This window comes from Dermacentor andersoni, chromosome 7 (assembly GCF_023375885.2).
Source record: "Dermacentor andersoni chromosome 7, qqDerAnde1_hic_scaffold, whole genome shotgun sequence".
Lineage (NCBI taxonomy): Eukaryota > Metazoa > Arthropoda > Arachnida > Ixodida > Ixodidae > Dermacentor > Dermacentor andersoni.
This window is the reverse complement of record NC_092820.1, coordinates 128,863,052-128,886,277: the sequence shown is the minus strand read 5'-3', so window position 1 is coordinate 128,886,277 and position 23,226 is coordinate 128,863,052. Positions and strand designations below refer to the sequence as shown.

Sequence of the window (23,226 nt, the reverse complement as noted above, 5' to 3'; positions counted from 1 at the left end):
AGCGCTCGGCATACATGTTGCGTAGGCCTCTGCTGCCTTCAAATGACTTGAATGGCAACGAGACATCGTGTTACAACCTTCTGCGAGGAATTACAGCATCTACTGCTTTTATGATCGAAATGTGCGGAAATACGTCGCGTTTATTTCTAGACATGCAACTGCCTTGGCATTCTTATATAAGAATATGGGCCCGTATTCACAATATACTCTTTAACTCGAACTATTCGTCAAAGCGAATTCAACCAAATTTCTGTACTGGATCTAATAATAGCAAAGGCTGCTGCTCAGTGACAAGGGTCACTAACCAACGCAAGATTTTGTGAACACGGACCCTGGTCTTGCTGTACAAAAATGGCTGCGCATTTTACGACTGTGTAACATGCGGAAAGCGTGAAAGACGGGCCTTGATAATGCATATACACGTGGTAATTTTATAAATGAATACGGCTGGCTAGTTATGAAAGCAAGTTAATCGGTTTTATTTCTGTAGAGCCATGCATTGGAGGTACGTTTTCGTGGAAGCGCTGCTGTGCGCCTTTATCAACATATCATATTCAGGCAAGTAACCCTTCTCTGATTGTTATGTATTTACCAATGCTTAATAACTGTGTTGTAATGCCTATGTGATAAGTTAGCGCGTGTGGTTTTTTTTTAATATTCACAGATATCAGGCGCGGCACTCGCCCCGTGACCTGCGGGTCGGGGCGTGGGTCGATCACCTTATCCGTTGGACAATAATGTTTATTCTATCTAGGGTACGTGTGGGGAGAACGCCGTAGGTTGTCGCCGGCGCTCATCCGATCGTTCGTATCATATATTCCATTTGCAACTGTTTGAAACGCTCGATGCTAGACCAAGAGCTTGTGAAATTGTTACGATGTGAGCATTAATGAGCGGCAGTTGATGCGTTGCCACTGCTGTCTTTACATCGAAAGTTAGATCGCGAGACACAGGTTGGCCTTCGTAGCACTCGCGGGACTTGGAGTGAGTTTTCTTTTCTGGCGGGGTTTAGGAGGCACAGCATTGTATACTTATCCAAGCTTTAGCTCTCAACGTGGACAATCGGTGGCAATAGTATTAGCGACGACATTCTTACTGGACCAACCCCGAAACGCTACCTTCTATAGATGATTGCTCTCGCGCAATAACAGCAGCGGGAGTGTGGACCCAAGAAACCTCCTGTAATAGGCCTTATCAGTCTATTGCACCGGAACACAAAGCGCGTTTTTAAGTTGTTTCACTGTGCGAAAAATTTATTTTATGTTTTGAGAAAAAATACATACAAACTACGCCTCAAGAGTAATTCTTAAAATTTTTGTATAACTTACGGCAATCTGGACTTGTAATGTGTTCGTTACGTGCATAGCAAAACTTTTTAGAATTTAGGGGCTTAGATTTTAATGGATTTCTGCTACTCAATATCACCGCCAATGCTATTCTTGCTCGCTACATTTAGCAGCCTACGTCATTGAGCAAAACAGGAAGCTGTCCAGGACCTGTTTCTGCAAACACCGAAAGAGTCTATAGTATCCAGGAGCTCACGTTACGGTAACGTCTACTGTAGGGATAGTTGGTGCATGGCTAGAAATTGTTTTTTGGCGCAAAAAAGGACACGTAATAAGAACGGACACGGATAAGCGGACACTCGGAACTGATTTAATTTCCCAATTATTCAATACATATATGCCAGACATGCGCACAACACCACAATGGATGACTTACCAGATTGGCACATTTACGCTATCCTAACATCAATAAGATAAGGCTCCATGTAACGTGACAACGATAGAACGCTACCCGCCGTGGTTGCTCAGTGGCTATGGTGTTAGGCTGCTGAGCACGAGGTCGCGGGATCGAATCCCGGCCATGGCGGCCGCATTTCGGTGGGGGCGAAATGCGAAAACACCCGTGTACTTAGATTTAGGAGCAGGTTAAAGAACACCATGTGGTAGAAATTTCCGGAGTCCCCCACTACGGCTTGCCTCATAATCAGAAAGTGGTTTTTGCACGTAAAACCCCATAATTTCAAAAAAATTGATAGAGCGCTGATGCACCTATCACCAAATTTTCTGATATATGTCTCTGTCACCTCACGTGTCGGAGTATATCTGCTCTTCAGTCAAATAACTAGGTTAGCTAACAGTAGTTCGCACTTGCAAGTTTTGAAGTGACATGATAGATGTGATTCGGTGCCATTCCTAACTGGCAAGCCGTGCTCGCAAGTTATTTAGTGACTCAGGGTTACCCCAATGTGTTTCATCTTCGAGACGGTATGGGTGACTTTGATGTCAATCGGTTAGGTCAATAGGTGTAGTACTGTGCGCATGTCTGAGGTAATATGCGTTAGGAAATTTAAGTAGCTGCGAGTGTGTACTTGTTCATGTTTCTTATTAGTCCGTGTCTTATTTTGTGCCCACAACACGTTTTTGCTCATAGGTAAATTCGTGCAGATGCTGTTTATTAGTGGCACGAGCGTCTTTGGTTAGTTTTTATGCAACAGGGCGAATAAAAACACTATGTGTGGCACTACTTTCTATAATTGTACCGGGTCTAAATTTTTCGGTTTCGCACGTTGATATTGGTATGCTACAGCTGCAATCGTACGTTAGCATTTCGTGAGAGATCAGTGCTCCCGACATTGGGGGCTATAATGTTGTTGATGGAGTTCACCGCAATAATACAAAATTGGAACGCTTTCGACGAAGTCGTATCTACACCGCCTAAGTTTAGGCCACTTCTACCCCATTATGGAAAGATATGCCACTCCGCATCCATCAAGCTTTTCACAATATTGATTTTTTTTTTGCTTTCCCTGAATTAAATGCAGAATACTACATTAGGTCTTATCGTATGTGATGCGTAGTTCTGAAAGATATTACCAACATACAAATTTCCCCAGCTTTCCCCTTTCTATTTGCAAGCAATGAATGAGACACATGCAGAAGACAAGCACTAGCTTTTTCCTGTGTAGATGGGGCAAAATTAAAAAAATATACACTCGATTGAGGGGCCTAGCAGTCAAGGCTTGGACGAGAAAGGAAGTCACTTGTCTCTGGCATTGCAGACAATTGAAGATATAAAACAGCATGTAACGCTAAGCAGTCAAATATGAAGACCTGATTTCAAAAACCAAGTAATGGATGTTCGCTAATTTTGTAAGCTAAAGAAGTACAAGCAAACAACTCCTGCGCTTGTCGGAGTGGTTCTCGTTGTTTCAAGCCAGTTATACGCTCAATATTTAGGCGGCATTATCATTACTAATATGGATGAGATAGTTCAAGTGGCTGAGGAGTTCTATAGAGATTTATACAGTACCAGTGGCACCCACGACGATAATGGAAGAGAAAATAGTCTAGAGGAATTCGAAGTCCCAAAGGTAACGCCGGAAGAAGTAAAGAAAGCCTTGGGAGAAATGCAAAGGGGGAAGGCAGCTGGGGAGGATCAGGTAACAGCAGATTTGTTGAAGGATGGTGGGCAGATTGTTCTAGAAAAACTGGCCACCCTGTATACGCAATGCCTCATGACGTCGAGCGTACCGGAATCTTGGAAGAACGCTAACATAATCCTAATCCATAAGAAAGGGGACGCCAAAGACTTGAAAAATTATAGACCGATCAGCTTACTGTCCGTTGCCTACAAAATATTTACTAAGGTAATCGCAAATAGAATCAGGAACACCTTAGACTTCTGTCAAGCAAAGGACCAGGCAGGATTCCGTAAAGGCTACTCAACAATAGATCATATTCACACTATCAATCAGGTGATAGAGAAATGTGCGGAATATAACCAACCCTTATATATAGCTTTCATTGATTATGAGAAAGCGTTTGATTCTGTCGAAACCTCAGCAGTCATGGAGGCATTAAGGAATCAGGGTGTAGACGAGCCGTATGTAAAAATACTGAAAAATATCTATAGCGGCTCCACAGCCACCGTAGTCCTCCATAAAGAAAGCAACAAAATCCCAATAAAGAAAGGCGTCAGGCAGGGAGATACGATATCTCCAATGCTATTCACAGCATGTTTACAGGAGGTATTCAGAGACCTGGATTGGGAAGAATTGGGGATAAAAATTAATGGAGAATACCTTAGTAACTTGCGATTCGCTGATGATATTGCCTTGCTTAGTAACTCAGGGGACCAATTGCAATGCATGCTCACTGACCTGGAGAGGCAAAGCAGAAGAGTGGGTCTAAAAATTAATCTGCAGAAAACTAAAGTAATGTTTAACAGTCTCGGAAGAGAACAGCAATTTACAATAGGCAGCGAGGCACTGGAAGTCGTAAGGGAATACATCTACTTAGGGCAGGTAGTGACGGCGGATCCGGATCATGAGACGGAAATAATCAGAAGAATAAGAATGGGCTGGGGTGCGTTTGGCAGGCATTCTCAGATCATGAACAGCAGGTTGCCATTATCCCTCAAGAGAAAAGTGTATAATAGCTGTGTCTTACCAGTACTCACCTACGGGGCAGAAACCTGGAGGCTTACGAAAAGGGTTCTACTCAAATTGAGGACGACGCAACGAGCTATGGAAAGAAGAATGATAGGTGTAACGTTAAGGGATAAGAAAAGAGCAGATTGGGTGAGGGAACAAACGCGAGTTAATGACATCTTAGTTGAAATCAAGAAAAAGAAATGGGCATGGGCAGGACATGTAATGAGGAGGGAAGATAACCGATGGTCATTAAGGGTTACGGACTGGATCCCAAGGGAAGGGAAGCGTAGCAGGGGGCGGCAGAAAGTTAGGTGGGCGGATGAGATTAAGAAGTTTGCAGGGACGGCATGGCCGCAATTAGTACATGACCGGGGTTGTTGGAGAAGTATGGGAGAGGCCTTTGCCCTGCAGTGGGCGTAACCAGGCTGATGATGATGATGATGATGTAATATCCCATGCACAACCAGGGTTGCTAGTTTGGGCTAAAAATAGCCAAATTGGGCTACATTTTGCCCGAGTTGGCGTCAGAATATTCCTTTTGGCAATGCGGCTATTTTTGGGCTACATCTTTTTCCTGCGTAAAAGAAAGCAAAAATAGTTATGCAGGAATGAAAAGGACGCTGAAATCATAATGCAGACGACAGCAGGTTAAAGAAATTCAGCGCGTGTGTGACAAAATCAAAATTTGCAAGTTCTATGTGAGATTACACATATGCATGTCAAAAGGTCCAGGTTCGTGTCCTTTTGATAATTTTAATTAGGAAAGCTGGCCTCAGGAAATACGTCTCCATCCGCGAACTAACGCTACCCGCGCGCGCGCGCCAGCGAACATAGACATTTACAAGCTGTCTCCACGTGTGAGCTTTCGGCGTCCCGCGGTGCGGGTCATGGCCTTCATTGCCTCACGTAACATGGGAGTGCGCCAAAAGACCTCATGCCATTAATTCATCTTTGGTACTCACCTTGCTAAGGGAGCCCTGGGAGGCCATCCTCGCTCTTGCTGACCTCGAGGCCCAGAAGTGCCTCTTGGACCAAGCTGGGCGGGTCGCGATGGCCACTGGAGTCTTGGAATAGGGACCCACCCTGCACCGCTCCCTTCCGCCACTTTTTTTTTTTTTTTTTGTCTCATCAATAAATGTTTATTCCTCCTCCTCGGCGTCCTAGGTACGTTTTAAGCCGTAGATGCTTTTCGCTCCCGTTGACGATGTGCCGTGGGCGACCTCGGTGCCAGAACGGAGGGGCAACACCGATGTGAACCTTACAGACATTTGCCGAATTTTCTGCCTGCCGCATGGCGCCTACGTGGCAATTCGTTCGGACCCGTCCTGCCCAAATTTCCCCTGCTCCAACGCCAGCGTACAACATATCCTCTTCCCTTGCCTCACAGCCACCACAGCCATCCTTTCCTACACAACTCCAAACCCTCCTCGTGTGTTTGCTATCACTATTCGTATCAAATGCCGCGGTCGAATGAGTGTTTAGCCAGGTCTTGCTCATTAAAACTGACCTTCGAAATAGAATGTTGAACGAGACATTGGTAGCGTTCCTCCACGTGGTGTTTGGCCTGGCCAGCAACGGAGGCTGCTGCAGGGATTTTTTCCCGTTTCAGCTCTGACAATTTCTATGGACCAAGCAGTTCCACTTCGCAATAAGCTCGTGATGCTCAATCATAGCATACCTTTTATGCCTATGCAGCGAACTATATTTTTTACCAACCGCCATCTATTGTGTTAGACTTTGTCTCGCAATTTTTTGTAGTTTTTCGTTTAGTGTATTGTGCGGTGTTATGGGAAATTATCATGAGCTGTAAGTAATACTACCGAACGCCTGAATGCATGCTATTGCTTGGCGTGTTTAGTGTGAGGTGCTATCTGTGTGTCGTTCTTTCTGCGATTTTTAGATGCTTTGTGAAAAATAACACAGTGCGTTTGCAATGAAGACCGCATTTGCCTTATAACGAATTTGCATGTATGCCAGCGTTTCTGCACTTCTTGCGCTTGTGCAGCATCTGTTTCCCGTGCCGCATGGTCTCCGTGACGATGCGCGCGGAGGTCATGAGTGGTCAAGCCTGGAAAAATTAATATGGAGGCATTCTTGCCGAAAATTAGTTCAATATGGTGAAGAAATGACTTCACAAAAAGACAAAGCTTTTTGGCTGCTTTTGGGCTACTCAAAATTTTACTTTTCGCTACATTTGGGCTACTGCAGAGGCCAATTTGGCTACCTGTGGTTGGAGCGATCGGGCAACCCTGTGCACAACTTCCTTCGCATGGCAGCTGCGTAAACCCTTCTCCTAGGATAGAAAGTTACGCTAGTTGAAGTGATCGTGTGTTTGAAACCAGCCCGCAAAACAACGGCAACAACAAAGTGACACGGATGACCGTTGTGGTAGTACCACAGCACTCGTACTGTTTCACTTTATGAATTGCGAACACCACTTTATCGACACCACCTGACAAATTTTGCCGTCGCCATGATATGTTTACATAATTAAACAAACAAAGCTTTCTAACGGTTCGATTCCATCCATGGACGTCTGGCAAAGGAGCCCAATCATTTACAATTAGGCCACGAATGCTTCCGTCGGCAGGTGCACTATAACATTTTAGAAATTTCCTCTGTGCAAGAGGCAGCTCGCACCTGTCCCCCCACTGTTCCTTCCTTGCCTTAGGAGTTACCCTTCCTGCTTGTGTCGCGCTAATATTGCGCGCCCGCGTACATTTTAATAGCTTTACCACCACCCATGGACTTGTTGTTGACACTCCAACTCGTGGCTCATACCTTCTATGGGGGATTCGTGGTTTTCTGTTTTGAGCACCGCTCACGGAGTTGTTGCTGTTGCTGCAGCTCTTGGAACTTGTGGCTCATGCCCACTGATAGGAGATGAATAAGAAAATTGGTAATGGGTGATGTGAAATATGCAAATACAAGGGGGGAGGGGGCAGTTAAACTTTAGGAGAGATACACGCTTGACTGGGCAATTGGTTGTCCTCCATAATAAATTGCTAGACTGCAGAGAAAACATATCTGTGGCGTAATCTCAGAGTTGAGGCCTCAAATGAAATAATCCCAGCGTAACAGCAAACCATGCTATCGCTGCCAGTGTTTCGAACTTGGGGCGAAAGTTTTTTGCCACTTTTTTTTTGTTGCCCTCGTTCTCCGCGCTTACTTCTTGTATGCATCCTTTACGCATACGAGGTGCGTCGCTAATGATTGGGACCGCAAGTGGCAATAGGACCAAATACGCAACACGCGTGGCACATGACACGAAGCACTTGACATATTTCGTCCAAAGGCCTACCTCACCATCCCACTAACTATACTGAATCACAATTTAATGTTTAATAATTAATTGAAGCATCAAATGTATTTGACGTTCTTACTATTCTTTTTAGCTATAAAATCCCATCTTTCTTCGTTTTATATCTACAGCGGACCATTTTCCTTTACCACAGCAAAATAATACTGAATTAATTGTTCGCCAGCAGTACAAAATCACGTGATATCATTGTGTAGAACATTTCAAAACACTTCTCTGGCGTAATAATTTCTTGCTGATTCTTTTGTAAAATACTTGCTAATTATCATAAAATATTTGTTGACACTTTTCCCGCTACCAATTGTTTTCTAGTTATGAAATTTGTATATTGTCAAACTAATGAATGAAATAGCGACACAAATAAATACTTCTAGATATCTTATTTTCTTAGAAAGTTAGCATGAAAACACGATTGATGCAATCACCAGCATACTCACCAGCATTCTTGACTCACCAGCAGTCAATTCTTGTAGGCGACGTCAGACCATAAAATAAAGAACCTGTCAGTGACTTGCAAATTTTGCTTTACAGCCTCAAATCACTCACCTTGTAAAATAGGAAATACTAAATGCAAGCGAGGACAAAAACCAGCCTGCCTTGAAATGGAGAATGGTAAATACAGTCACACCTGTGGTAAGTATTTGTTTCCCATTATAGGCAGTTTATTTTGTAGAATTTTAGGAGTGCTCAACGGTGCATCTGGCAGAACACGACGTCACAAAATCGCGAAAGCTCACCTAGTCAAATTGACATGCACGTGGTAAAGCTGCAATAATATGCCGAAGAAAACAGAATTTATTTTTCTGAAAACATGGAGATTGTCCCGTTCCGAAAGCAATAGAAGATCGCTGCCCACCAATCGCTCAGGCACTCGCATCCGCCGAGAGCATGGACTTAGTCGCGTATAATAAAGCTTTCTTTGTTGCAGTAAAACGTTGTCAAGCCTATTCGGCACGTATAGGATATCGCTCTGCCAACTCTTCTATTGTGAGGATTCATTGTACCACAATTTTTAAGCTTGAATTGCACGTCGTTGCGCTTTCAGGCCAACCACCACAAGCTATATAAGGAGAAACGGACCAATCGAAGATGCCGGCCTCACCCTCCTCATCCACTTGTCGATTTTCACTGCGTTGGCTCAGTTACTCAAAACCTTCTTCGCTTGAGCATGTTCCTAGCGTCTTGTCAGCCAATTAGATAACAAAAATTGCGCAACGTTGGCAATGTTATTTCTTTCGACATCATGGAAAAGTGGCCTCCTATAAACTTGAATTTGATTGGACTGTTCAGACAACGCTGCGGGTCACCGGCCAACTCTTGCGTCATAGGTTACGTAAATTTGACTTCAGGGGATTTGAATTTTGAATAGATTTACGTTATAGGGCCGCAACATGGCTTATGTTCAAGCTACGTCCTCCGAAAAATAGCCGGGCCATCGCAATAATAATGCATCCATGCAGGATCCCACTGTATTTCTGATAGCAAAGCTTCCCTTATATTTTTAACTTTGATGACCAGGCGTAGATCGCATCGTTTTTTTTTTCGTTTCTCATAGGACTAGTATGTCGTGGTGCATTATTTCGCTTTTCTTTCCCTCTTTTTGCTCTTTCTGTTGTTACTGTTTGCCGCCTTAAAGAATAGCGTTGATTCTGGTCTCGAGTTTACGATTGTTTCATTCATAAGCTTCGCGTTAGAATGTGTTCTTTTGCAGTTTTTATTGTCATGTGTTAGTTTTGTGTCATGTTCTCATTTTGTTATACAAAGCATGCCTGTTCTCGCATGTAGTAGCAAAGCATTGTTTTGATGGTACTACAGTTCCCTTTTTAATGCATCGATGACGGATGAGACGCAAATATTAAATGCATAAATTGCTGCTAAATATTATGTTGTGCGACAGTGTGTTAGTGTGACTGTCTTTTGATTAGTTGTTCCTTTATCATACATGTGGCGTGGAGGAGGCCTATAAAGTGCATTGTTTATCTTGTAAGCGGAATTTCCACGTGGTGGATGACTTTTGTCCTTTACAATGTCACAAAGTGACAACACTTACTCAGCGGTGCACAATGGCGTTATTTCAAGCTCCAGTTTTACCATTGGTAGTGTAAAAATTTGTGTAGCTGTATATTTCATTAAGGTAGATAATATCAACGGTTTGATGGCAGTGAATTTCCCCAGGCTATCTTACAACGCAGGTGTCAGGCGAATGTACCATTCTTTTTCCTATCTTTGGGATAGTGAATATCACTTGTCTGTATTTCATATCAAGTTTATTCCGTTCTCTTAAGCGCTTGTTCATTGTGCATGTGATCAGATGAATACCGCCATGCCTGCGACTTGCTGATGGTATTTCTCGCATTTCCCTAACCTTGGTGCAGTTCCTCTAAATACCGAATGTAACGCTCTTTGGAAAGGCAAATGTGGCCGAGGTTCTTCGGTGACGTGCCCAGGTTCAGGAGGGTGTGACTGTAAGTGTGGTAAGTATATTATGGCTAAGATACGCCAGGTTATTTGTTGGGCAGTCGAAATAGATTATATTCACACAAATGAAAATGCTAAATATAATTTATGATTGAACGCCCCCTTTTATTAAAAACGCCGCAATTAGGAATGACACGTCTGCATAACTTGTTTATAGAAAGCGAAATATTAATGCACTTAGGCGTGAAGTATTGTTGAGCAGTGAATATGCAGTATATTGTATAAATGTCATAAAATAAAGGAAGCAGTGTATTTTAAAATGAATTAAGCAGCCTCTGTGTTCCTAAGTTAACACACATTAGATCTCAAGAGAGAGAGTGGCAGCGCATGCAACGCGAACAATATTTTCATAGTGTCCGCAAATTATATCTCCTGCTGATAATTAGTTCAATGCTATGACTAGAAACATCAGCCTTCAATATGCATAGCCAGGTAATCGGTACATTCGCCATTTTTAGAGGCCAGAGAGCCGGTTCAAATAATTTAAATAGCAAACAGAGTAGTCGTGAAATAGGGTAGCGTGCCCTGATATTGTACGGCGCTATAAAATTAGGCTACAGTGCCTGAGCACTGCAGAATCCCGAGTTTTGCGCTTGATACTGAATGACAATCGGGCTCCTCCTTACTGCAGTGCCATTAAGTGGGTTACATGCAGGGCTAGCTTCGTCTACATCTGGTTCTGTGAATATTAAATATGTAGAACTACTTGGGACAACATTCTTAAAGAACATTTTAATTTAGTGCAGGCATGTACCCTTGATTTTTTTCGGGGAGGAGGGGGCAATCCAAGGTAACTTTTCTACGCCAATGAGGGGGAGGGTACCTTTACTAGTGCAGCTGTGAATAATGCCCACCTTTCGCCATTAAGAGGCGTAAAACCGCCAAAGAGAAATGAAATAAGGTGTATCTCCTAGGTATGCCTGTGAGATACACCACTCCTTTAACCTAATTGAGAAGCAAGGAACCACATCAAATGGACTCGCGCAGGAAAGAAGCACAGGAAGAGCACTGCCAAAAAGAAGTAAATAAGCGAAAGCGTAAAATAAAAATTTCTACTAGCGTTTTTCAATTAGCCTTGGAAGAGAACTTTGGAGAAATATACATTTTGCAGAGGAGCGACAGTTCTTTTCGATTCCTTGTTTAGTGCTCTACGAAGTGCCAAAACTGGCTCGTATAGTTGCTTGGGAAGTTGCGTAACGATGCGTGGCAGCCAGTCCCGTCCAACCACGTACAGCGCAGAACGCTGCGATTCTAGACGTACTGCGCCCGCCGCGGCGGTTAGAAAAACACCCACATAAGCACAGCAGAGGAGTGGCTACGTCAGGTGGCTCCACTGATAACTGTAGAAGCATCAGTCAAAACACACGGAATCATTCTCCATTTCCGGCGCCGTTTTGTCTACTTCCTTTATAAATAAAAAGATGTGAATCGATAAATAGTTTCATAAATAACGGTTCAATTTATTAGCCTTTTCTTTTCCATGTTGTTGGGCTGTTGCCTCGGCTATCTCCCTTAGTAGATCGCTTAATTTCTCAGCTCCTTGCTACACTTGTTTCCAGTTGCCAATTTTGAACGAAAAGTCCTGTACCATAACGGAAAAACAAGACGGGGTAACGGGTGACATTCTTATCGCTTATGGGTTTAACGGTTATTGCAGGATTTGATGATGAACGATGTTTCACATGATTTTATTCTCCACCTGATCTAACCCATATCACGGGTTTATGATTCCGAGGATCTACCAGCGTCGCGGCGAGCCGTCATTCGAGGAAATAATGAAGCGAAAGGAAAAGTTAAACGCAATTGGCGTTTTCTCGGGCCGCATACAGACCAGCTCACTACGAACTGAACCCCTTTCCTGAACCCTAGATCAGTCTTAACAAAGAAGGTTGAACTAACGAAGCAAGAGCGATGCGCGTGACCGTTGCAGTAAATGGTGACAACTGAACGCACCTCGAGTTAATCGCGCGGGCACAGAACCGATGAGAAAACTGGGCTTCACCCCCAGGAAATGCCGATAACTACCGCCATCCAAAAGGAGTGAAGAAGGCAGCAAAATGTTCACCGCCGAACAGCTGTCATTTCTCAAGAATATGTCGCTTAATTGAGAAAGGAGGACTCCCCCTCCCCCCCCCCCCCCGCCCATTGGGTACTTGCCAGATTTAGTGGCTGGGCAGCACGCAAGAATGAAAGTACTCAGTCCCGAAATATTCCTCGGCACATACATGCTCTTTATTTGTGTGATGCAACACGTGGCTTTACGGAACACAGGTAAAAACACGTTGCTTAATTTTCTGATGTAGTTCTTAAAAGGTTATGAGGCACCATCATCAATTCATCATCTGGCCGGGCACTTTGCGCAGAAAGAACATGGTGGAAATGCCAGCAGGTAAAAAAAAAAGATATAAAGTTATGCTGTAATTACCATAGATTCCTAGCACCACTAAGCGATGGACAGTTTCGCTGCTACTAAAGGGCTCCTAACTAGTGTTTTTATTTCGTCGACTGTTTCGAGTGCAGTTATATTACCGGTAGCATTTAGCTTCGAAACAAACCACTCTCACAATTTATTACAATAATTGTATCTCCGGTGACACACTGTACAGCGGTGGAATTTGCAATAGTTTATAATACAGTATTTTGTACTGCTATGAACATCCTGTTATTATGTCGCATTTGGAACAGTTAACGTCTAAAAATACCAGTGAAAGAGGCACACCAGAATTTCTTTCAACCCATTGAAGATTGCGTCACTGTCCCCAGGTAAACCGGTCTGGCAGCTTCAAAATATTTTGCCACGGTACAAATTCAGATCCTGCGTGTTTGGCTTTCTCTAAATCTAATTGCTGCCGGCTATATTTTTTCATTTCATTTCATTTCATTTATTATCACCTTGAAGGCCCGAAGGCATTACACAAGGGGGGGCAATACAAACACGTGTAAGAGTAGTTTCTTGCAAAAACACCGAAAAAAAAGAGAAATAACACATCGCTGATTTTGTACGACTTTAAACAATCAAAGAAAAAATTCGAATTGAAAGAAGTAACACGGCAATACATTAGCAATAAAAGAAACAAAAGAAAAAGACTAGGTGGAAGGGTTGACAAGGGTAGACTATTCCGATAGGTTTATGATGGGTTCATGAACGATGTACACTGGGAACAGAAAGTTATTCAAAGTGATTTGTTAGGTATTCACGAAATTTTTTGCGGTCAGTACAGGTAACGAAGTTGTCAGGGAGCGCATTCCAATAAACGATTGCATCAGGAAAGAAGGAAGTGGTCATGGCAGATGAGCGGCTGGGTAAACGTGCTATGGCAGAGCTGTGACTTATGCGAGAGGAAGTTCGTAATGGTGGTTTAAGAAGGTGGTGCCTTGAGCGTGGATTGTAAAAAAAAGAGTGCAGCAAGCAAAGACGTGATATGATGCGGCGAGACTTCAGTGGTGGCAAACCTATCAGCAATAAATTGCTGTATGGCTTGCGAGATGCTGCTTAATTTGACCTGGCTATTATCATATTTGGGTGCTTGATGCTGATTTTTATAGCAGCACGTGCGCAGTAAAGCCAGCCGTATTTACTGTATCCTCCTCACACTCCGCAGCAAGAGTGATACAGCACCTTTTAAAGTACGTTCTAACTGTGAAACAGCATGCGGCATTTCAGCAAATGTACTTGCCTAATCAGATCGCATGGTTCCATGCTTCCATCTGCACGTCTATAGATATGTGAATAGAGGGTTCATTTTTCTAATTTATTCAGGTAAAAGCACATTTTTTTCTGAAATAAGAAATACAAGTATACCACAACTTGGTGCTTCATTGTCTCCAAATTAGACGCGAATTGCAGCGTCATTCGCTAGCATTTCGATTGCGCAGCACATTTACGTCCCGTCTTTCGTGACGAGGCCGCAGCGGATCACACATTAGGTTGCAATTTCCCCACAAACAAGCAGCAACAAAACTGTTACGTTATTGAAGTATGATATCTCCTACATCTAGTTTTACATTACACCCGAATTAGTTTTCCTATTCTTTGTGACTTAACAGTAAACACAATTAAAGCTGTTTTACACGGCGGTGGACACAGCATACGTGAAAAGGGTATAGAAGGCATGCACATAACCAGCCTGCGAGCACTTAAATCACGAAGTCTGCGCGGGTGGCTCTACTTTACCCTAGATTACTCTCACTTGAATGTTACCTCATGGATATTGCCGCCATGAAGACATTAACACCTATGCTCAATATCCGGGGAGACCTGCGAAATGTAATATTAACCACGATAGACCCAAAAATATGCGCAACCAATTCACAGTTATGTTACAGTCGCCTTTATTGTATACACTTTCACTTGAACCTAACTCCTAAAGCAATACAGTAGTGCGCATTTACGCAGTGCACACTGCAAGCATCTTCATATTTTTCACGCACGCCAGAACATCAAACATTTGTGGCCACCCGTTGAAAGAATCTAGTATCTCATGTTTTTCAAAGGGTACAGGATCTTAAAGTGGCACCGTGCAGTTAACAAGATGTTTATGTCCATTAAAACTGTTATTATGCACCGACATACCAAAATTACTTAGTTGGGAGGTTCCAGAATGACTACGGATTGCGATATGTGGTTGTGCATGCCACATTCTCTGGCTAACAGCGCCATAATTTTTATTCTACCCCAAGCGAAAGTAACAGCAGGCGACTGCGAACGGAAGTTCTTAAAGTAATCTTTTCCTCTTGTTTAGCGCACGGCGTCTCATAGGCTGTCATTCTGCTTCTGAAAACATATCCACACTTGTGCGCTTTCTTAGAACCTGACGAAACTATTTTGCTAACGTTTGAAATATGTTTTGTTTCAAGATGTATGTGATCATGCTTGTGCATACCTAAATACTGTGGGAATGCATAATTTCAGCTATGAGCTTATCGCATAGGCACGTAATACAGGTTAACCTTTATATTCGCATTCAAAATACGCCCAATGACCCCCGAATGATCAGATAAATATGGGAGCCACAGTCGGGTGAGAAGACCTAAATTACGGGTCCGCACTTTATGGCAGAGTCAATCACAAGCCCTATAAAGCACGCGTGAATGAAATATGCGCGAGAAGAATGATGTAAATTGCTTCCTGCGAAAGTTTAGGAAGAAACTACTATTGATCAGCAATGTTGATGAGATTTGAAGCTGGAATATATCGATGCAAACCAACAACATCAAACTAAATAGCTAGGTCTTATTTTTCCGATTTGAAATTGGCAATCATGTGTCCTTGACACAAACACAGTTAGTGCTGAATGCTTCACCGTGGTGCAGGGATAGAACTTGTCATAAGGCATTTTGTTCCGTTGAAAAATCTGTAAATTCTTCTCCAAGCCTGGTGCAATAGGACCCCGACGAACCACTACCACTACCCTGTGATGTACTGGTGTACGTTACCATGCTGTCAGGCTTTGGAAGTGCATTCCACTCAACCTATCCCGACTGAAGAAAATTACACTGAGTTCTACAGCAATCCAAGAAGGCATTGGTGTTAAAACTGAGATTAGACTGTTCTTTCATGAAACTTTTTAGGCAATTTCTCCGTATATCTACAGTATAAGTTGCCCGCATGGATCTCATCACAAATCTATGCAAGGAATTTGTAATCAGAAGACGGAAATTTGGCCTATTGTGGCATATTTACTTGAGTGGTTATGAGTGAAATGTTGTGCGTTTACACACAATCTATGTCAAGTGAGAACTTAGGCGGGGATTTTCTTCCATTGTGCTATTTCCTATTGCGCCTATTGCAAGATGTGCTACCTACAACTGTGAATCAGAGTCCTTCGCTTTTACTAGATAAGAGTTCTGTTGGAACAAAGTTTTTTCTATTATAAGAAAATTTAAAAACGAACAGGCATAGAAAAAAATTACCACCGGGCAAAAAAAAAATTACGCGCCAGTCTTTTGTGTCTGCTTGTAACAAGTATCACTCATTCGCGTCTGGTTTTTTATTCCCACTATTTGGCAGCCTTTCTCTCGTAAGAAGTACGAACCAGCTAGTCATACATGAACATGGGCTGTTGTGAGACGCTGCCTCTTCTAAAAGCTTTTAAAGCTTTTTAAAAGCTTTAAAACTAAGTGCTCAAATATATAAAGAATATTTCAAGTAGGATCCACATAAATATTCTCGTACCTTGGCTTCAGAAATCGCTTCCAATACTTAGGTCTATCGAATTTGACCACACGAGTTGTGTTCCATTCAACTGTACAGTTCAAAAATATGTAAAGACTTGTGACAGTCAAATCTAATGAGGAAAGTCACAAGGTCCCGTATTTTATATTTATTTTATCAGCCCTCTTTCGGAACTTCACTCAGTTTGCGCTGTCTCTCTGTGTCCACACCTAACAATCTTCGCACCAGTTTGTGTCGCAGGATAGTCAATGTTCTAATGTGTAGTACATTGTGGCTGTTGTGCTGAGGGAACGGGGTTCGAAAGCAACTATTGGACTAATTTAGGTGACTGGATGTGAAACAGTGGGTATCTGCCACTCTTCAATGAACCTCCGTTGTGCAAAAACTATCATCGTCAGTAACGGCTCGTGCGTCGTCGTCTTCCACAGCTGGCTCCGTTGCCGCTCATCATTCCAGCGAAGAATTTTACTTCTGTCGTTGTAATGGAGATACCGCGGTTACGGGGGTATGACCCATATACTGTCTTAGGTGATGGGCACATTTAATAAAAGGGGTCATACGCTAATGTGTGTGCCTGCCTATATCGCCACAATGTCCACAGATTAGGGCAATCAATAATAACAATATATGTTAGTACCTTTGTTGCATATTCTGGGTCACCTCTGTGTTGTGCTCTAAAGAGCTTCGCTGGTCTTCGATCTTCACATAGCGGAAGGGTTCTGAATTTTTTCACAGTCAGATTGTGGTTTTGGCAAGTAAAATTACATAATTTAACATTTAATTTAATTGGATATATGCTACTGTGTATGTACCGCTCTCTAATTAAGCTTTTTGATGCCGCCTTGGGACACTGGGTATGTGCAGCTTTTTAACGAGGCTCAACGACGCCAGTCTGCGTCGCTACAGTCAAGCAGCATTTAAACCTCTAAGAGAAAAAATATCGCTGTCAGTGTTATAGAAACAAGCAATACAAATCATAATATTAATCTGCTGTGCCCCAGAAGTAATCTGTGACATTATGCTGAGCTTTATTAATTCAACATTGGCCAAGCTGTTCACTACCAAAAGCAACAGCGGAGGCTCGAAGACAAAGAAGACAACGTCCGGCTGCATTGCCGCCTAAAATATGCGCGTTTTGAAGGCGGCGGTATGGCGTTTCACCACACTGCTTCGGTGCTAATCGCATGAACTTGAACGTTCATTGTCAGATTGGTTCTTTCGTAATTGTTTTTCGAAGGCTAGAGACATTGCACAAATGATGAGAGGCCGCGAAAAAAACTATATTCAACTAGCGAATGAGGCGTACCCTAAACGCGCAAGAAAATAATGCAACCAGAAGTATCATTACAAGGTGAATAATGTTGCGTGACGCTGAGGTATTGTACCTTGAGTGTGATTATGAACCTGGTCCCACATGATAGTTACGGGGATGAGCACAGTAGAAAAAAACTGTGAATCACGAAAGAAAACATTTAGTGTGCGAACCTGTGCCCAGAAAAAAAACGTGCTACACTTAACGCATAACAATACTGGCGAGCACAGTAGGTGATCGTCGGTATGTCATTTGCGGTCAAGCACGTCGGCTTTCATACATCACTCGTTGAACGTTCCAGCGTATTCGCCAGTTCCCGCGTGCTTTCCAGAAAGCACTAGGCAATTCCGCTCACGTGCACAATCTTATGACACAAGCTTGGGCGAGAGCACAGAGAACAAGTAGATTCAACAGATAATTCAACCATAGCGTTCGAGTAAGTACCATCGTACCAATGTTCGAGTAAGTAAGTAAGTACCTTAACGCGTCTTGCGTTAAGGGATGACATAAAGTCAGCGCGTGAATCAGCTTCCCCGGAAAGCGGTAAATAAGTACATGTGTCACTATAATCAATGTCCTTGCATTTTTAGAATACCTAGAGCATGCGTGTTATTCTTCCGTATACGCATGATGTTTATTCTAATAAAAAGTAGGAAGAGTATTCAAGGTCTGCTTGAAGTTTACAAAGCGCAGCGTTTCCCTGGGAAAGTGGAGCGTGCGGATTGGGTATAGAGTCACGGCGGGCGGCCCTCTGTCACTACACATCACCCTTCGTGTTAGAGCTGGGAGGAATAGGAGGAGTGGCTAACAGATTAATTTTTTTTTTACCGTGCTAAATTCAGGATTGCAACACATCTTTAGATTGCTCTATATATGGGATGAGCCACATGTAATTGTTTCATGACGTGTTAAATAACTTTCAAATGTACTGTGAAATGTTTCCTGCCAAAATTAGTCATATGATCAGAGCGGAGTAGGGGCAAGAATCCTTCGTGTACTTGGCACAATATCAGAATTCTTTGACATGTGTCCTCTGTTCAAATCTAGCTATAAAACACACACACATCACGCACGCACACACACAGACACATACATATATATACATATATATATATATATATATATATATATATATATAATCTTATCGTAAGAAGCCAACAAACACTGACACCAACGACAACATAGAGGAAAATACTTGTGCACCGATAATTTCCCCATGTTGTAGTTGGTGTCAGTGTTCGTTGGCTTCTTATGATATGACTAATAAATATCGGGCCCCTTGGTTAACGCTTTTCCTTCTCGTTTCTCTCTCTCTCTCTCTCTCTCTCTCTCTATATATATATATATATATATATATATATATATATATATATATATATATGTGTGTGGGTGTGTGTGGGTGTGTGTGTGTGTGTGTGTGTGTGTGTGTGTGTGCGTGTGTGTGTGTGTGTGTGTGTGTGTCTTCAAAGCACGTACCCACGTACGCAGCAACACATATCGCCCAAATTTTTTCAACCGTATTATCTTTGCTATACGCCCTCCAAGAACACGAGGAAGATACCCGATACACGAAAGTGGCTGTAACTCACTAAGAAAGGCAATGTGTTCAGAATTCAGTGGCGAATAAGCTTCCCCGTATTGTCATTCTCCGCCAAACTTAGAGAATTGTTTTTAGTTTACCAACTTGGCCTACTCCCGATTATTCATCAGTGTAGGCATCTTAGCTGGGAATGAAGTCCTAAAATCAATGAATGTGTTACCAAAATCCTAGCGCTTAATTTTATAATTGCTGCCGCCATACCATGCTGACACCTCAAAGGCTTTCCTATTCTAAACGGTCAAATGAGGTCGCAAGATTTAGCTGTAGAATTCTGCCTAATGGCGAATCCTGGACAGTCATGGCGCTCAGGTATAATACTGTTAGTGATGGGATTAGTCAATGAGAAAGAGCAGTAACAAAAAACGAAGCTTTGTGAATATGACCATTGGCATTGGTCGTAGTCAAAAATACAGCACTGCATGCGAACTTGTGCGTTTCAAAAAGACAGGCCCACTGCTGCGTTTTTATTCAGCACGCAAAATCGTATTGACTTTAACGTTGAGGAAGGAAATATGACATTGTATTTAGTTACACAAACTGGTAATTGTAATTTCTTTTGGAAATACATGGTGTTGTAATTTATAGATATATACGCAACAGGTCGTCTGCGCAACACAGCATGTCCCGCCAGGCTCAAGTTATGTTATCTATTATTTCGCAAGTGTGCTTGATGAAAAAACAGTGAGCGACGTTTCCTACCATGGTGGCCGTAGAAAGCATCCGAGCGAAGATTTGCTTTGTTTTCTGTATTCTCATACTCAGACTTGTAATTTTCGTTCTAGAAAAGCCGGCCTCGGAATGCAGCAAAAGTTGCCTCAGAACACAAGAAGCTGGATGTTTCATGCAAGTCAACGATGCCTGCATGTGCGACTGTGGTGAGAAGATTATTATGGTGAAACGTTTTGGATTCGCGAATCATTGCTACTGTAATCTTACAATTGAACGATGGTGTCTTGTGCAAAACTGCCAAGGTATTAACGGTATCACTTGTAGTAATTGAATGCAAGCGACGGCTGCGTGCAACCTTTACAAGATGCTCTCTGGCGCCAATATTTGTGCTCCATATAACGTAAGCTATTTAACGACATATAAAAAAACAGAAAACATGAGTAGCTGTGATCTCATAAACTCAACACATAACAAAAGTGCTGACGGAGTCGCCTATCTAGCTAACGCGGTGAAGCGAGCTGGTTGTTACTGAAGCTCACATTAGTGTTTGCAGTGCGGACTTGATAAACAATCACACAGAAATAACAAGAAGACTTCGCGAGCACCGGAGCAGATATACCAGTCAGAGACCTATATGGGCTAGTTGGTTGTTAGCTTGATGAAACATGGGTAAATCTGCGTCTGTAAGGACGGGACAACGAAGAAATGTATGGAGGCCATCGCCGAACGTCAACTTAGCTCACTTGTAATGAAACTCAGTTTAGGTTCGTCGACTCTTCTCCTTGCATTCTTCGCGCGCCGTTTTAGCCACATTTCATCAGCTATATGCAGCATCCCTCTTCCAAGAGTGTCCCGCCTGGTAGAGTTTCCTTCAGGCCACTATGGTTGCAGTGCCACGGCAAAATGCCTAACAAATTCAGAAACGGAATATGGCGACCCCATGCCGCCAACTTCCCAATAACTGGATGTCCTTCCAAATACATGGAACCCGTCTCTTGGCAGAAGACCAGGCCACCAGCGCGTTTGTTCCTATATTAACGTAGGCACCCCGGGTCAGAACTCGTCTGCTCCCATAGCCGCAGCGCATACTAGATTATTTCACTACTGCACCACTGCTGTGGTGCGGACAAGGGGTGCCCAGAGCCCTATAAAGTCTCTGGAGGCGACTTTTTAAAAATTAGAACCCATATCAACAACCGAGCGCTAGGTCGTTGTACATCTCTCATAGAAAAAACAGGTGGGCTTCTGTCGTTTGCGTGATTCGAATCCAATGCTTCCCGCATATGAGGCAGGCACTCTACTACTCTACCATTTCACTACCGCCGCGGTTTGAACAGATGTCTGACGGTACCGTACTGCCAACTTTCGTATATGTGAGTCTCCTTCCACACGTCTGAGAGCCCAATAATTGCCAAACAACTGAACAGAAATGCAATTGTACCTATTTTACAGATGACTACTTCGTGCCAGCACTCGTGTTCTTCCCACAACTCCGCAGAGTGCTCTAGGGTAGTTGCTTGAGCTAGTTGGTAATTCATACTATAAACGATGTACAGCGCGAAAGACAAGGACTGCGAGAGACGACACGCGAAAGAGAAATGGTCCATTGTGCTAGAAATGAAGTGAACTAGGGTGGTTGCTCGAGCTAGTTGGTAATTAATGATAAAAACGACGTACAGCGCGAAAGATGAGGGCTGCGAGAGACGACACGCCTAAGAGAAAGGGCCCATTGTACTAGAAATGAAGGGAACTGGGGTGATCGCTTGGCCTAGTTGGTAATTCATGATGAAAACGACGTACAGCGCGAAAGATGAGAACTGCGAGAGAAGACACGCCGAAGAGAAATGGTCCATTCTACAAGAAATGAAATAAACTAGGTTGGTTGCTTGCGTAGTTGGCAATTTATGATGAAAACGACGTAAAGCGCGAAAGACGAGGACTGCGAGAGACGGCACGCCTAAGAGAAAGGGTCCATTGTACTAAGAATGATGGGAACTAGTGTGGTAGCTTGGGCTAGTTGGTAATTCATGATAAAAACGACGTACGGCGCGAAATACATGGACTGCGAGAGACGTCACTCTCTCGGAGAATGCTCGACTACTTAGCCGAAGCTGTTGTCAGAGAAAGGGTACACAGAGACGAAATCTCCATACGACCCGTTTCGAAATGAAAAACCATGCGCACAAACAAAGCGTCAGGTCTTGTTGCATAAAAAAAACAATAATAAATTGCCTTAAAATAGCGCTAGGCTTTCGGTGGCACCAGAATTCGAAAATTGTATTTCCTGCATACGAGGTGGATACCCTATCATTTCAACCCCGCTGGAGCTTCCAAAAAGTTGCAGTGCGTTTCATAGACCACCCGGGTGTACTACCCGCTCTTATTTCCTGAGAATGTCGCCACGCACTGTGCGCTTGATATTTACTTAGGAAGGTTTGTGCTGCTCCCATGGCAGCCACTTCTGATGTCGTGTCCCAATGAGCGTATTAGGTGAGGACGCTATTGGGTTGGGCAGGAACACCCTTTCCCCTTTGTTGAACTCTCATATTCGCAATAACTTATCGAGGATCACACTTCAGCCAATTCTAGCACTAGTTACCTGGTAGCAGAGATAGTCGGCCCCCTTCAGCCACGGCATTTGCTCGTCATCGAGACCGTGTGTGCTTGGACAAGGGGCAGCCAGAGACCACGCACATCGTCCCTGTCGGCGCGCTTCCGAGATTAACACTCCGACAAGTGGCCGAGCACCAGAGTGAGGTACATCCCTAACTAACAGAAAACTCGCTTGGTTTCCAGCGGTAGAAGGATTTGAAACACGTACCGCCCGCTTCGAGGCGAATGCACTGCAACTAAGCTGTCGCTGTAGTAGCCACAACCGGCATATAGGTTTTAATTTCCCATATGGATTCCCATATGGGTTTCCCTTCTGAACCTATTAAACCATGGAGATTTTGATCCTTCGTGTAATCGAAATTCTCTCATTAAACGTTTCGCCAGTCCAATTATTTTGAGGAATAGTACATCCTTTCGAATTTTTTTCCCTCTACTTGCCGATCGCTGTTTTTCATGTTCATGGCATTTGAAGCCTACGCAATTGGGTTGTGTTGTTCTTGCGCTGTGTAGCAAAGTGTTTTTAATTACGGGTTTTACGTACCAAAGCCACTTTCAGATTATGAGGCATGCCGTAGGGGAGGACTCCGGAAATTTCGACCACCTGCGGTTCATTAACGTGCAC

The 23,226-nt window shown here is 43.2% G+C and overlaps 1 protein-coding gene across 1 annotated transcript in view; it reads left to right on the top strand.

Moving 5' to 3' along the window:
• The first annotated feature begins 8,307 nt into the window (after window positions 1–8,307).
• Window positions 8,308–23,226, top strand: part of LOC129385623 (uncharacterized) — a 60,209-nt gene continuing 45,290 nt past the window's right edge. Inside the window, exons 1-3 of the mRNA XM_055072432.2 lie at window positions 8,308–8,390; window positions 10,133–10,231; window positions 20,105–20,197. Coding sequence (XP_054928407.1) covers window positions 8,360–8,390; window positions 10,133–10,231; window positions 20,105–20,197 — 223 coding nt within the window. The 5' untranslated portion in view covers window positions 8,308–8,359. The remainder of the gene's footprint in view (window positions 8,391–10,132; window positions 10,232–20,104; window positions 20,198–23,226) is intronic.